Raw genomic sequence first — 17,164 nt, forward strand, 5'->3', positions numbered from 1 at the left:
GATCTAAGCCCATACATTTGTCTCCATCCTAGTGGATTTGCTTCTCTGCTGGAATTTTTACTCACAGAGTCAAGTGCTTGGGCATGAGGTGTTGCTGAAGCAAACGTGGGCACAGCTTTGGAACTGGGTAGTGGGTCAGAGCTGCCAGGTTTTGGGGAGAGTCATAGAGGAGGTCTCAGGTGCCTCGGATAGACGGCTAGTAGAAATCTATCTTGTAACGATACTCTTGGTGGGACTGGGAAAGAGAGACATTCCTGGAAACTGAAAGAGGTGGCAGAAGCTTAGCAGAAGTGGTTCTGTGATTAGGTGGGAAGCAGGGTGTTCAGTGACAAACACAGAAGAACTGCTAAGGAGATTTCCAGGCCATGTGTCCAAGAGGCCGCTTGATTTCTTCTTGTTGCTGATGCTAAAACACGATAGGAAAGACATAAAATGAGGGGAGGACTGTCAAACACAAAGGAATCAGGGCTGGATGATTTTGAAACTTCTCAGCCTCTGCAGATGGCAAAAGAGGCTGAAATTTGGAAGCGAGAGCTGCGGCAGCATTTGAGACAGGAAGGCAGAGTGTGTGGCTGCACAGCCGTGCTCTGAAACCTCAGAATGACCGTAAGGTCAGAACACAAGTATTACCTCCTAGAAAGGATACTTTTTAAGAAATTGAGGGTTTCTTATCCATCTTATCAATGGATGCAACTAGATAGCTAAGGAGCATTGTCCCTTTGATGTCTCAGCAGGAGTCCAAGATGGAGAAAAGATTATCTCAAAAATATGTGAGAGCGTGGCCTTTGTCTGAGTCAACACTAGTAAAACCCATCCACTATAAAAACACTTTCTTAGGAATTATTTCCAGCACTGTAAGTTATTATTTCAGAAAAATAAATTAAGTTTATTACTTCAAATACATTTTTAGTTCTTACTAAATTTATTACAAGTAATAAACTTAAAAAGAACTAAAGAACTATTCAGTGATGATCAAGGTGTATCTAACTTAAGTAAAACAAGGGAATCGTCAGTGAGAAGAGGAGATGGATAAAGTCAGGCACTCTCTGCCTGTGGAGTTGAAAGGAAGAGGCAGAGCCTTGGCGGTTACCAGCAACTTTTCCAGAAACCAAACCAAACACACCAAGCAAGAGAGGCCCTGTGGAGAAAGTGTTCTCTTCCAAAGTATGATCAAGTGGGACACTTGAATCGATGAGAACAGAAAACCACAAAGAATCCTCTTCTAACTCTCTCTAAGCGTGAGTAGCTGAGGGGTTGAGAAGGATGGGAGAAATGCCTCCACCTTCAGCCTGGATGGAGCAGCTGTTTCCTAAGACGTAGGCACCTCTGAGCGTGTGATACATTTGGGACAGGATACCGAGAAAGCGCTTTGAGTTTAAGACGAGAGTCAGGGCCAAGAAAGGCAATGTCATGGGTTAACTTATAACATCAAATAATATAAAGGCACATATTTAAGTTACTCTAAAATATTGATTTAAAAGCAACATGTAAAAGAATGCACATTTACTATCTGTCAAAAGTGAACTTTAAAAATAATGAAGTCTATTTCTGGGCTATAAGAGCAAGAAAACTATCGAAGGAATTTTTTTTTCCCCCTAAAGGAAAAATAATCCATGTGACTCGTCCCTCGTGTGTAGTTGGGAGGCTTGTGCATCAGCAGCTCTAGTGGGAACATGAATTTGAGTACGGTTCTTTGAAGTGCTTAAGAGTCTTACGTTAGAATTGAAAAATGTACAATCAAAGTAGTCTAGTGACAAAAAGAAGGGGACAGCCATGTGCCTTTCCTTGACCAGACACTGCTGACTCTGTGAAGGGTCTCCATTTAAGAGGTGACAGCTCGCTGTCAGCTGGGCCATACACCCACCCTGCCCGGTTCCCAGTGGTTATAGGGACCAGGCACAATATAGTAAATGGTGCCAAAGAGTATTCCTAGCTTAGATGACAATAGTGACATGTTTGGCAACTAGTTAATTTCACAGGCACTATGCTTCCTGTACCATTATTTTTTTTTATAACTAAAATGCTTAAAAGTTTAAAATGTATAAGTCCATTCACATGAAAAGACTATATGGAAAGATAAGATATTCTTACATAGGAAGCTTTCCTTTTTAGTCAAACTAGTGCTTTTCCTCCCAAAACTACCAGTTTACATAAATCATTTTACAGCCAAAATTCAAAAACAAAACCTCCAAACCTAGCATTTCTTTAATTTTATTATTATTATTCTTTTTCATTTTAAAACAACCAAAATAATTTTCTGCTGGTTTCAATATGATTTCTGTAATTCTGGTAAGAATTGGTATATACTTCATAGCAGTAACAAATAAACAATTTAACATTTGCTGACTATATATGTTTTATTTGAAAATGATGATGATAATAATGATGAATATTTTACTCTGCTAACTATGTTAGAGATTAAAGATCATTCACTAATAAAATGATGATTTGGAATCGGGTTAATAATTCCTTTCATTACTACATGTAATTAATACCTAAAAAATTCAACCTCACTGCAATGGGAAATTGAACTTTTTAGATTTGCGGGACGCACAGAAACCTTTCCAGCAGGTCCAGCTGTGGAACATAGATTCACACACATGCACACTGTGTGTGTGTATAGATAGATGCCAAGTTACAGTGAGTATGCGTGGCTTTGCTCACATCTGTCCTCAAATGTAAAACACAAAAATATTCTTGGAAATGTTAGCTTCTTAACAAATTCCAAGGAAAGATTTCTGTTATTATCCACATCACTATGAAAACGTACATTACTACCAAGTGGTACTCTGCCTGTAGACAATGCTTCATGCTTAAATTGTATATTCAGAAAAAAAAATGCCAACCCTAAAGAAAGAGATAATCCGGGCTTTACCACACCACAGGTGCCTTACCTCGGCAGATGGGCCGGTGGTCACTCCAAGCGGCGAGCGTCTCTGTAACTCTCTGACAGGTGATGCTTTTAGATCCCTGGAGCACGTAATTGTCCTCACAAGAAAACTGTACATTTGCACCAACCCTAAGCAGTTAAAAAATAAAACAAAAATCCCAAATTATTCACAGAAGACTTCTTTGGGGAAAAAAAAAATCAGCAAAATGGCTGCTCCGACGTTGTGCAGTTAAAACAGCATAAGACATTAAGCAATCCATTTGGTATGATTTATAGAGGCAACCCTGTGATTTAGCAAAGGTTATAAAATCAAAAGACTTGGGTTCAGATTCCTGTTCTTCCACCTTCACAGCTAAACAAACATATGAACCTTAACTTGTCACGACTAAGATAGAAAATAAATAGCAAAAATGACCTTACTGAATGTTGTGGCTTTAATAAGAAAACAAATGTGAAGAAATTTTGTGCCCTGAAAACAAGAGGAAGTTGGATGTCATTCATCATGAATAAATATTTTACAAAAACAAGAAGTAAAAAAGTCTAGGTTAAGAAAATATCTCAGTAAAGAACGTATTTTACTATCACACATGTTAATTATATTTAAAAGAAAGCTAGTGATATTATATTTCAGAAATTCTTATAGGAAAAGAATGATTTGTTTTACTTTTCTTTCTTTTTGTTGTTGTGTTTTTGTTCGTTCTGTTTTTAGACGGAGTCTCGCACTGTCACCCAAGCTGGAGTGCAGTGGTGTGATCTCAGCTTACTGCAACATCCGCCTCCCGGGTTCAAGCGATTCTCCTGCCTCAGCCTCCTGCATAGTCGTGACTATAGGTGTGCGTAACCACGCCCGGCTAATTTTTGTCTTTTTAGTAGAGATGGGGTTTCACCATGTTGGCCAGGCTGGTCTTGAATTCCTAACCTCAAGTGATTCACCCACCTCAGCCTCCCAATGTGCTAAGATTACAGGTGTGAGCCACTGAGCCCGACTGTGTTTTAGAAGAAAGCAATCCATCCAGCCTGGAGTTAGAGAAAAAATCGTCCTGGCTCCAGAGCTGCATCTGCAAACACGGAGCTTTACGGTTGCAAACATTAACAAAACCCTGTCACAGAACACCAACTGGACAGCTGCATTCAAAAGTGTGAGAGGCAGAGATCAGGTTTGAACACCACCCAATTACGTCTTCTGAGCCTGGCTTCTGGCATTGAATGAAATGTAGTCTTATTTAACTATCTGACAAGCCCACTGTTACAAGAGGAAATTCTACTCATGTTTTTAGTTTGAGAAACCCCGGGCTGTTGTTGAGGAAACAGAAGTGAAATAAGGAGTCTTTGCAGGAAAAGAAGCACAGTTGTCAGTGTGGATGGATGAAGTTAATAATAGAGACGACATAGGGGAAACATAAATAGGTGCTTTTCTTTCTTGCTGAGTGAAAAAAAAATCCATATCTATAATATCAGAATAAATATCATTCCAGTAACATTGCACCAGCACCCCCCCATGGCATCTATGAAACACTCTCTGGGGATTGCCATAGATGTCTACAACAGCCGTCAAATCAGAGTCCAACCAATCGGGAAAATTCTAGGTTAAACAACATTAAACACCTTTCTTCTTTTCTAAAGGGGTGTCTTATCTTAATAAAACTTAATATGCAAAAGCTTATTTTAGAAAATAATGAAGAGAATTCAAAGGATGTAGACTTTTCCAGATTTATCTGTCTAGGAAGCTCTTTTTTCCTCCAGGAATCCAGGACAACTAGAGTCCTGTGGAACTAATTTTGAGAAACCCAGCATTGTAAGAACATAATAGGTACTAATTTTAAATGTGAAAAATATAAAAAACAAAACCCAGTCATTATTCCCATTTTAATTGCTAGCCATAACACTTATTTAAGACATCTGTAATTGTAGACATATTCCGCCACCATAGTTTTTGCTCATTGATCTGTATTTAAACCTCATCTAAGAATTTTTTTAAAGACAATTGCTATATCTTTGTGTTTTCTATTCCAGGTATCAATCTCCAGTTCTTTCTATTTACCTAAATTTTAATATCCATAGTTTTCACCATTCTCTCGATATATTTTCATTGAACATCTACCATGTGTCACACTCTAAGTACCAAAGCAGCAGAAGTGAATAGCACAAAACCACAATATCATGGAGATAACCTGATAGTTAAGAAAGAAAAAAGTAACCAAACCAAACATAAAGAAAACAAAAAAGTGTCACAATGTGCCATGAAGAAAATAAATAAAATGACACGAGAGTCCTCGGGTAGGAAGAGTTGGAATTGGAGTGTGGCCACTTTTTCAATGATCCCCTTAACCTAAGCCCCTGATATTTAATGTAACATTCCAGGGGGGTTCAAACAGAAAGGGAGGGATGGGGGGCATTGCTTCAACCTAGCAAGCACTGTATTTCAGTGACTGCAGTACATAGCACATCACTGCTTAGTCGTGGAGGGCTCTGTGCTCCTATAAAATCTCTCTCTTTTCATGCATTTTTTTTCCTACATCCAACCAATATTCCTTTAGGTATAAGTAGCAAATTGTATTCTGTTTTGAGAAAAAAGCAATCAATAAGCCTAAATCCCCAAAGCACAAGCAACACAGGCAAAAATAGACAAATGAGATGACATCAAACTAAAACCCTTATGCACAGGAAAAGAAACAAGCAATAGAGTGAAGAGACACCCTACAGAATGGGAGAAAATACTGGAGAACAAAATATCTGGTAATGAGTTCATATCCACAAATACAAAGAACTCAAACAAGGAAATCACAAGAAAACAAATCATCCATGTAAAATACAGGCAAAGGACCTGAATAGACATTTCTTTAAAAAAGACGTAAAAATGGCCAACAGGTATATGGAAAGGTGTTCCGTGTCATTAATCATCAGGGAAATGCAAATTAAAACCACAGTGAGATATCAACTCACACCTTTTACGATGGCTATTATAGAAAAGACAAAAGATAATAAGTGTTGGTGAGGATGTGGAGAAAAGGAAACCCTTGTACATTGTTGTTAGAAATGTAAAATATGTAAATTAGCATACTCATTACAGAAAATACTATGGGGGTCCTCAAAAACTTAAAAATAGAACTCCTACATGATCTAGAATTTCACTTCTGATCGTATATCTGAAGGAAATGAAATCAATACGTTGAAGAGATATCTGCACTCCCGTAGTCACTGCAGCATTACTCGCAATAGCCAAGCCATGGAATCAATGCAAGGGTCCAACACTGGACCGAGAAATGGATAAAGAAAATGTGTTTTGTGTGTGTGTGTGTATGTGTGTGTGTGTATGTGCACGCGCGCGCGCGTGTGTGGGCGTACACAATGAAATATTATTCAGCCTTTTTTTAAAAAAAGAGGAAATCTTGCCATTTGTGACAACACAGTTGATCCTGGGGGAAATTATGCAAAGGAAAATGAACCAGGCACAGAAAGACAAGCACTGCATGGTCTCATTTCTATGTGAAATCCGGAAAAATAGAACTCACAGTAGCAGAGTGTGGGTACCAGGGACTGGAGGAAGGAGAGGAAACAAATAATACAAAATTTCACTTAGGAGAAAAAAGCTCAGGAGATCTATCACACAGCATGGCGACTGTAGTTAGTAACAGCATATTGTATACTTGAAAATTGCCTGGAGAGATGTTGAAAGTTGTCACCGTGAAAAATGACAAATATGTGAAGTAATGGGTATGTTAATTAGCTTGATTTGGCCATTTTACAATGTATTCATGTTTCAGACGGTCATGTACACCATAAATATCTATAGTTTTTGTCAATTTTAGGAAAGAAAATATCACCACTCTGACTAATTGATTTCATTTCTGGCAATATAATATATGTTTATCATCCAAAATATAGGAAATTTCTGGTCAGTGATATTCTTTGGAAGACATGAAAATGGCCAACAATAGGACTATGCTTGACTAAGTTTTTTTGGATATATTTGAAAGAATGCAACGTTGCTTTATAAAAGGCAAATATAAAATATATGTAGCAATAAAGAAAAATAAAAAGGACATATGTAGCAATATAGAAAAGGAAAAAAGAATAATCCAAAATTGTATGTACTCAAAATAACAATGATCTCTCTATCCATATTTACATCTAAATATCAGGAAGATAGACACAACCCATTTTTGAGTAGTACTATCACAAGTAAATTTTTCTTTATATATTCAAATGATGATTTGTTTCCTGATTCTATTACTCTATAATTTAAAAGTTAAAATAAAAACATTTATGCTGCTTCTTTAGACTGTTCCTTCCTTCTCACTCATCGAGGTAGTCACGTGCACTCTCCAGGACCTGAACTCAGCTCTTCCTCTTCTCAGATTTCCACCAGAGGAGAGTTTTGAAACCGATTCCAGTGGAGAGTGGAGGATTGCTCCCGGGCTTCACAATCATCACCTGTTATCACAACCTGGTCCAGAAATCTCTGCACACATTCATATTCAGCACATTGAGAGTACAGTATAGAACTCACTCCATCATTACGATCATGAAACCTTTTCGCAGATTATCGGAAATAGCCATCAATAGAATAAGGAAGCTTCTCTAATTTGAAAGCATTACAAATACTAACAGGAGCAACCTCCTCATGTGATTGCAGCCGGCAAACAGAGCCAATGCGGGTAAACACCATTCCAGCAGCACCGCCAAGGAGACGCCTCCACGTGAGAATCCATCAAGTTGAGGTTGAAACTAAATAAGACCCCAATTCTAATTTATTAATTCAATCTTTTGCTCTCGTTTTATCTAACACATGAATCAGTTCAATTTAAAAGCCATGTGTGTTTTCAACTTCAAATATATAATAAATGAAGTTTTCACTGATTTATGATTACTATGGTTGAAGTAACATATATCAGATCATCTAATGTGGTTTTCTGGAAAGAAGTCTCAGAGGAAAATTCCAGGAAAAAAAAGCTAGCAGTACCTTTCTATTGGCAAGTAACTTTAGTGCACTGTAGATTAATTATGTTGCACAATTTATACAACTGTTAGTAGTTGGTAACTGTAAGAAATACTGGAGAACTGATTTTGTGTGAGATCAAGATACATGGTACATTGACAATAAATACCACACAGCAAAATTTAACTCAGTTAAAGCAGCAAAATTTTGACTTTTAAATGAAATACAGTAGGGAAACATACATTTTACACTTCTTCAATGCTTAGCACTTCTGACATTGCTCCATGTTTGATTTCTAAAGACATTTTATTTATCACCATGTAATTAACCACAACATAAATACTCTTTCTAAGTCAGTAAACTATTTTCAAACATGCTTTAGTAGTAATACAAGCAATTTCTAAATCTGGTTGTCATACAGCATAGCTATTTGTGAACTTATTCAACACTGGTATCACAACTATTTTTGAAAAATAATTTGAGGCGACTCGAAGATTAAACTAATGTTCAAAACAGGATACAGGTTGACTTAGCTGTGAGACTTAACTGTCCACTATTTACCAGAGATCACATTAATCTACTGACTGGCTAGGTAGGGGTCTCCTACCTCTCTTTTCAACACACACTGCTCAGCATCTACTGAATCTGCTGATGCAACCAATAGACAGATGAGAGATAAAAGATAGATAGATAGATAGAAAGATAGATAGTCAATAGATGACAGATACACAGGTAAAGAGAGACAGATGATAGATAAAGAGATGGATGGATAGATAGACGAATAGATAGATAGATGGATAGATAGATAACAGATGGATGGATAGATGATAGATAGATATATCAGATAGATAGATGATTCATAGATGAATAGATGGATAGATGATAGATGGATGGGGGAATAGATGGATTAGATAGATAAATAGATAGATAGATACATAGATGCATAGATAGATGAATGGATGGAAAGACAGATGGATAGATAGATGAAAGACGGATGGATAGATAATAGTTAAATATATTAGACAGATAGATAGATGATAGATGAATAGATGGACAGATGATAGAAAGATGGAGGATTAGACAGACAGATAAATAGACAGACAGATACATAGATGGATAGATAGATGAATGGATAGGTAGGTAGATATCCATCTGGTTAGGTAGATAGATTGACAGATGACAGATAGATGGATAGAAATATAAATAGATGGATAGATAGATACATAGATGGATGGATAGATAGCTACGGAAAGACAGATGTATCTTTCTGTGTTAAAAAATCCAATTCAAACAGTACACTTCAATATTCATAAATATAAAATAAATAAATGTGTGTGTGTGTGTGTGTGTGTGTGTGTGTGTATATATACATGTATATGATTAGGTACCGAAGGTAGGCGTTTAAGCATTTTTGCATCTTCAGCAAAAAGAAAAAATACATTAGGTAAAATGTTTTCCAGTCTCAAGCAGCAGAAAACACAAAAATTTGAGGAAACCTTTTCTTCAGTGTGAAGTTCAAGCCGGGATTGCCACATTTGTTCTCGGAAAATGGAGATGGATGGCACAGGGTGCAGTAGCTGCAGCCACACTTGATCAAAGGCTTAGAAATGTTGCTTGAAGAAAGGTGTTTGCTTAAGAGGAACAAGGGCTGTGAGCTGGGGGAAGGGCAAATGCTGAAGGGTGTATGTGCGTGTTTACGTGTGTGTGCACATGTGCGCACATCTCTGTGTGTGCAAATCCATGTGTGTATATGTATGTGTGTGTGTGTATGTATGCCTGTGTGTGTATGTATGTGTGTGTGTATGTGTGTGCATGTGTGTGAGTCTGTGTGTGTGTGTCTGTGTGTGTATTTCAGGTGTACATCATGAAGTATGTGTAACGGAGATGGGATGGTACGTTCTCCCGCGTCCTCATTCTCCACTATAAGAAATAAAACAAAGCCCCCAGTGTGGAATGGCTGAGTTGCCCAAACAGCAAAGGTGGTGGCCCACCCCTCCCCAGAGGCGCTTCATCCCAAGGAGAAGTCGGAACTCTTGGCCTGTGCTTGGATATATGCAGGGGTGGCTGGAAGCCCTGGCTGGAGGGTCCTGCCCAGTGAGAAGGAATAGAGTTGAGTCCTGCTTAAAGTGGTCTGGTTACCACCAGAACTTACCACTGGAGCTGTGGTGATGAGCGTGACGGTCGCGCGGAGGCTAGGGAAGCCCAGTGTCGTGTTTCCCCACCATACCTGGGACCAAGACCCAAGCTGGGTGAGGAGACAGAACAAGACAGAAATCCTTGCACTGTGTCTGTGTGTCCAGGGGTAATGCAGGGCTCCTTCATTCCCAGCTGTGGCCTCATGGAGACACCCCTGTGTCTCCCAGTGCTTCACAGAGTCTGGAGAAGGCGGGAGGAGCTCGCAATGGAAAAGGTCAAGCCCCTGAGCACCCCCGCGGGTGCCCCTGCCTCCAGGGCGGAGGCGTACGGAAGGTTATGACCGGGAGTGAGTGGCACAAGCAGGATGGAGGAGAGACGCCTGCTCTAGCCAAGGCCAAAATGCCCTCTCCACAGCCCGGACCCTTAACGTCCTTGAGAGAGAGTGAAGGGATGTCCAGAGCTGACTTTAAACCCGCTTCACTGGGAAATCAGTAATTTTCACTCTTTTAAGAATGAATCAAGTTTTCTAACTCAGACAAAATGAGGATCTCACAAAAGAAATTACCAATCCCAGTACAAATAAAATTACATTTTACACATCAGAATTTATAGACTTATTAATTCAACTTCATATACCCATTTTAACTTTACTTTGCAAATAATATTGCTATTCTTATTATATGTGGGTCATTCTCCCATCTTTGCCATCTCTTTCTCCCTATCTCCCTCTCTCTTTCTCTATATTTTTCTTGCCCTGCCTTCCTCCATCTTACTTGATTTTCACATTAAAACATTGCTTTTTCCCAATACATAGAATCAGTTATATGGAGAGTTTCCTGAGCAAGGTGCTAAAAAGTTTCCTGGGAACTCTATTAGAAAGACGGCGGTATTTTTCTAACTTTAGAACAACAGAGTGACATTTGATTCAAGAAAAGGAATGAGAGAAGAAAAACCAACCAGAACACCTCTAATATTCCTCAGCATCTTGAGCTCAGTCTCAGGCTGCAAGTCTGAGGCCACACACAAGTGTCCCCAGGGCCTCCTAGAGTGCCAGACACATCACAGACACTCAACAAACAGAAGTTGAGTGAATGAGTAAAGCAAAGCCACTTTCCTGTGGCTATATATGTCAGTTTGCAGGTAAAATGAAACAGAGAAACAATGCAGCAACCAAAGCCACCCCCTCGTTCTTCGCTCTTCTCCATGGGCCTCCGCTATGCCGGACCTACAGGGGTTTGGCAATCATTTATGGCCATCCCCAAATGTACCAGATGTGAGGCCATATTAATGAGCTGCTGGTGTAAGAGACACTTCATCAAACAGCTCCTGGTCAATGTATTAAGTAAATCTAAATTGCTATGGGACTATTAATAAAAAAAGAACTGATTTTGCCTTTAGTAAAAAGAAAAGAATAACTTATGTTGGAAACTGAAATTTGGGTTGGGACTTGAGAGGTCCATAGAATGTATTTTCTTTTTTTTTCCAAAATGAGTATATATGTTCTAGATTAAAAAACCACCACAGCCAAACCCTGTTGGTAACAAAGCTGAGGTTTGTTCAGAGAATTGCATATAACTTGGTTTGTCCAGAACAGAGTTGTTCAAAGGTTATTTCCAATACCATGGATCTATCTCCTACCTTCCTGCTTTGATGTTGCACCCTGTCCTTCCCTAGTAGACACGATGACTTAGGTTTATACCCTCTCCCTCCACTTCACCTCCCTTCTCTCACTTCTGAGGCACATAACAGTTCCATTATTGCTCCATCTCAGGTTTAGTCTGAGGATATTAACACAAAGCCTAGCAGCATGGAAGAGTGGGAGGCTTGGGAGAAGAGGCCACTCGGGAAGGCGTCAATCTCTGAGGGAACCGCTGTGTTTCATTCACCTTGAAATCTCCCACAGCCCCCAGCACTGTGCATGGAGCTTCTGATAGCCTTGCAGTCAATACCTGTGGCACTAATGAGAGCACAAACCAGGAGACAGAAGCAGGGATTCAGAACATCTCTTAGGTGTAGAAGAAGCCTCTGAGCTGGAGGGCTTTAGGAGGAAAAACACTACCCAGCCTCTGGGTGGAACCTCTCAGCATCCACGTGGCACATGCGCCCTTGGGAGCATTTGCCTCTATTTTAAATAAATGTTTCAGGTATCCTCCCTGGTTCTCCTACAAGGGAGCTTTTACACCACTCAGACAGGAACCTGGACACTTCACCGGACGGTCTCTGCTGAGGGATGCCCCTTAGGGACACAATCCTAATAAACAAGACCAGGAAGGCTGTGAAGACCAGGAAGGTTGCGAAGACCGTTTGCAGGCAAGCCAGCTGCATGCCAGGGAGACGCTGTCCCATCGCACGCCTTGCTCGGCATTCTAGAAAATGCCATCATCTGAGAGACGAATGTGCGTCCGCTGTGGATATTGAAATGCCTTTTATTACCCTTTTGATTTTCACACATAATGTGTCATTTCTGGGTCATTTTTTCTTTTTATAGCGGCAATTTTTAGACTCATTTCTTCAAGCCTTAAGGCAATTTAGCACCGCTAAAAATGCATCAGAGAGGAGATGGAGCTCTCTAGCCTAGGGAAAGAAAGGAAACTAATATTTTATGTGATTTTTAGATACTGTGTGTTAGCAATAGCCCAACAAAGATCCCTTAATGACAATCAAAATATAGGATGCTTCCAGGGTGTCAGCAACAGTAATACTCTTGCAAGGGGCTTGGAGTGATTGGCAATTTCCAGCTGTTACTAGCTCTCAGAAGCATGGCACTGACAATGAGGCATGTAATTTTTGTGTGAGGGAATTTAATTTAAAATTTCCAAGTCTGTTATAAGTTCATGGAAACCTGCCATTTACTAAACAAGAGTACTTCGTCATGTGAAGTAGAAAAATTAAATCCTCATGTTCACCCACCTGTCTATACGAAGGCAGAAGCTATGTGCACACTGTGGGAACCTGGAAGAGGGTTTGGATGCAGCCGGGACTGAGGGAAATTATGGCTTGGGAAGGAGCTTTGCCCGCAAGCCCCTCTCCCATCTTCTCTTTTGTGTCTCCGTGAGATCCAAGGTGAAAGCCCCTTTGCCTCCTTCGTGACAAGTTATCGGGGCTTTAAGGACAGCAACGTCAGTGCCTGTTTTCCACGTGCGCTTAGGAAGCCGGAGGAGACTCTTCAAACTCTAGACCAAAAGGTGTTTTGTGCATCATGCTCTTTGCTCTGTAGCTTGAGTGAGGAAACAGTGAGGAGTGTCGGAGGCAGAGAGATGGGAGGAGAAGCAAGCAGAGCCCCAGCAGCCTGCACCACTGTCCAGCTCACGCCTCCATCATGCACATGCCCAACACAATAGCAGCAGACATGAGTTTGTTTTATTTTATGAACATGCCCAGGCAGCGGCTGGAGCTAACCAGGTAGAGCGTGCAGGGAAGTGACATAAATTACTAACCACTCGGGTCAGGGCAGGTATGTGGGGCTTCCATGTTGAGTCAGCAATGGAGGTGCCTCGATCCCAAATTACAGATGAGAATAAGAGACTCAGAGGGCCCTCTGCTCAGCATCATAAGAGGCTGGATTCAAACGGGCTTTATTTTTTTGTAACTTTGAAACTTATCACTTAAATCAGTGGTTGATCAGTAAATAATCCGAAATACACAGAGACTGTTCAGCAAATATTTCCTCCTGGGCTTATATCTACAGTAGGCAAAACTTCGCAATTTTTTGATTTATCCTTCATGTCTGGTTGCTTGTAATTGACCAGCAACTACAGTATCCAGGCTTAACGAGCACCCCCCGGAGCAAGAGCCAGGAGGGTGGGCAGGAGAAGAAAACACTGCTATAATTCAGTGCACACACAAACACACACGCTCGCATACACAGGCATATGTGCATACCGGTCATCACATGAGATCCAGAAGCACGTTTACAGGACGCTAAAAGACGTGAACATACTTGCCCCCTAGAGAAGTCAGCCCAGCGCAAGCACTCAGCAAACAGGACTGTTTCCAAGTGCCCCTCTCAGCAGCACACCTTCTGCCTGCCTTTCTTGGTGCAATGGCTCACTCGGTTTCTGGGGCCATGAATCCAGAACCCAGGTGCTGATGCCACCCAGAGCCAGGAGGCCTGCAAGGTATTGGCTGATAAAACAGCCACCTCACCCAAACGCTGGCTGCACTGAGCCTGCTGAGGCTCTGGCTTCTGCAGCAGACATGTGGGATGCCCAAAATGAGGGAAAGGCAATGCCCCAGGGGTCATACTTTGAGAGGCGGACACAGGGGCTGAGAGGGCTCATGGTAAACATCAGGCCACAGGGGTACACCCAGGCTGTCTAGAGGCACCGGTGAGACAGACCGACTCCCTGGGCTGATTCTGAAGCTGAGCACAGCTTCCCAGCCCATTTGGCATCTCTGTCAGGTTCCAATTTCTCTCACTCTCACTTCACCAGAATTAAACTGCCCCTAAAGCCTTTGTCTTAAGCTGATTTCTAGGGAATCCCAAATAAAGTAGGGAACTATGATCAGGTGATCAACTTTCAATGCAAGCCCCAAGACCTAGAGACGTTATCTTCACAAGGTCACTAGGCTACTAAATAGTTGTAAATAAAATGCAGCTGAGATAAAACGTGAGTCACATGTTTTACTCACCACAATGCAAGGTACTGAGGCCAAGAATTGTTATTTCCCTACCATACTTCTTACAACTCTAAACACAATTCTTAAAATGTCTTTGTCCAGCACATATACACCATGGAATACTATGCAGCCATAAAAAAGGATGAGTTCATGTGCTTTGCAGGGACATGAATGAAACTGGAAGCCATCATTCTCAGCAAAGCAACACAAGAAGATGAAACCAAACATCGCATGTTCTCACTCATAAGTGGGAGTTGAACAATGAGAATACATGGACACAGGGAGGGTAACATCACACACCAGGGCCTGTCAGGGGGTTGGGGGCTAGGAGAGGGATAGCATTAGGAGAAATACCTAACGTAAATGATGAGTTGATGGGTGCAGCACACCAACATGACACCTGTATACATATGTAACAAACCTGCACGTTGTGCACATGTACCCCAGAACTTAAAATATATTTAAAAAGTACATTAAAAAATTTTCTTTGTATATCTCCTATCATTTGCCCTACTTCAGCCCAATAAAATACTTTCTTCTTAATATAGTTTGTTTTTCTCTACCTTATATTAATCTTGTGTCATTCCTAGAAATAAAATCATGTATTTCCTAATACATTTAACAAAGTAAATAGGACCAAGCCAATCTGAGAAAAGGGATCCTGTGAATATCAGAAAAGGGAGCGTCTAGGGAAGCTGATGCTAAAATTATAGTGTGCTGTGTAGATGCATGAAATCCAGCTGTAAACATCTCCAGAACAACGGACCTGCCCGGCTTCCTCACATCTAATTTCCTCTACGTAGTTTTGCATTTGATGGCTGGTGTGTTTGCTTTAACTTCTTGTCATTTAGATCCAGCCCTTAACGCTCACGTCAGTCTCTAGGAGAGAGAGGCAGGGACAGATTTTCCCTCATCATTTTTAGACATGCTCTTCCTCCTTCTGGGACCGACCGCCCCCCGGGCTGAAGTGACCAGATCCTTTCCTTCCCATCCTCCGAGCCCTGGCTGCAACGTCTCCCCTGAGCCTTCCTCAATGCTCTGTCTACAACAGAGGACGCCTTTTCTGTTGTTCCGTCTTTTATGTGTCCTTATCCCAAGAGCTCAGCACAGTTCCTGAGGGCTTGCTCGTTTTGTTAAGGAAATGAAAGAACTAATCAGCAGATGAAGGGTTGCCTTGGATGCTAAACCTCACTAGAAATGGCCCAGGTAGTGATTTGTGATTTTTCTTCCCCTTCTTTTGAGAACAGCAGATACAAAGCAAAGTAAAGCTGAAATTGGGGCAGGTGTGGTGACTCTCACCTGTAGTCCCAGTACTTGGGGAAGCCGAGGTGGGTGGAGCACAAGATCAGGAGTTCGAGACCAGCCTGACCAACATATATCTACAACCCCATATCTACTAAAAATACAAAAATTAACTGGACGTGGTGGAGTGCACATGTAATCCCAGCTACTCAGGAGGCTGAGGCAGGAGAATCACTTGAACTGGGGAAGTAGAGGTTGCAGTGAGCTGAGCTTGGGCCATTGCACTCCAGCCTGGGTGATAGAGCAAGACTCTGTCTCAAAAATAAAAAAAAAAAGCTGACATTGGATTGCAATTGCTTACTGCTGTGTGTGTGTCAGTGTGTGTGTCAGTGTGTTGTGTGAGTGTGTGTGTGAATGTGTGTGTGTGAATGTGAGTGTGTGACTGTGTGTGTGCGAGTGTGTGTGCAGGTGTGCGGGTGTGTGTGCACGGGTGTGCATCTAAGTGCGTGCGGGTGTGTGTGAATGTGTGTGTGCGTGAATGTGTGTGTGTGTGCGTGCACACAGGTGAGAGTGTGTGTGTGCAGGGGTGCAGGTGTGCACGGGTGTGCATCTTCGTGTGCACAGGTGTGTGTGTGGGTGTGTGTGCGCATGCATGTGCACAGGTGTGCATGCGTGGGTGTATGTGCACACGCAAGTGTGTGCAGATGTGTGTGCATGTGTGTGCACATGGGTGTGTGAGCGTGCATGTGTGGTGTGTGCGTGTGTGCATGCACACGTGTGTGTGTGTGTGCTGGTGTGTGTGCACACGGGTGTGCATGAGTGTGCATGCACGGTGTCTGTGCATGTGTGCGGACGAGTGTATGTGTCCGCGGGTGTGTGGGTGTGTGCGTGTGTGTGCACGGGTGTTTGTGCATGTGTGTGTGTGTGCATGTGTGTATGTAAGAGTGTGTGTGTGAGATGGAGGACACTGTACATATTTAAAGGTCGTAAATGATAAACATAGTGAAATGATTACTCCTTTGTATGTGCCTGTGCTGAGTACACCTGAGATCTACCCTCTGAGCAAATTCCAGGATGCAACACAGCGTTACTAAACCCACCTCAGCATTAGTAACCCCAACACAGCATTATTAACCCCAACCCAGCATTGTTAACCACAACACCGCATTGTTAATTAACCACAGCCTCATGCCATACATCAGATCCCTAGGTTTATTCATCCTATGTAACTGCAGCTTTACGCCTTTAACCATATCTCCGTTTTCCTGTGAGTATCTGTTGCATGCCCAGATTGGTGCCAACCTCTACCTTGTGCTCCTCTCTTCTTTCACCAGGTG

The 17,164-nt window shown here is 41.5% G+C and overlaps 1 protein-coding gene across 4 annotated transcripts in view; it reads right to left on the reverse strand.

The window, feature by feature from the left end:
- CSMD1 (CUB and Sushi multiple domains 1) overlaps nt 1-17,164 on the reverse strand; it is a 2,034,404-nt gene that overhangs the window by 622,640 nt on the left and 1,394,600 nt on the right. For all 4 annotated transcript variants that reach the window (XM_031669914.1, XM_031669913.1, XM_031669915.1 and 1 more), the window contains one exon: nt 2,895-3,019. In XM_031669914.1, coding sequence (XP_031525774.1) covers nt 2,895-3,019 — 125 coding nt within the window. The remainder of the gene's footprint in view (nt 1-2,894; nt 3,020-17,164) is intronic.

The sequence above is a fragment of the Papio anubis genome, chromosome 8, assembly GCF_008728515.1.
Source record: "Papio anubis isolate 15944 chromosome 8, Panubis1.0, whole genome shotgun sequence".
Lineage (NCBI taxonomy): Eukaryota > Metazoa > Chordata > Mammalia > Primates > Cercopithecidae > Papio > Papio anubis.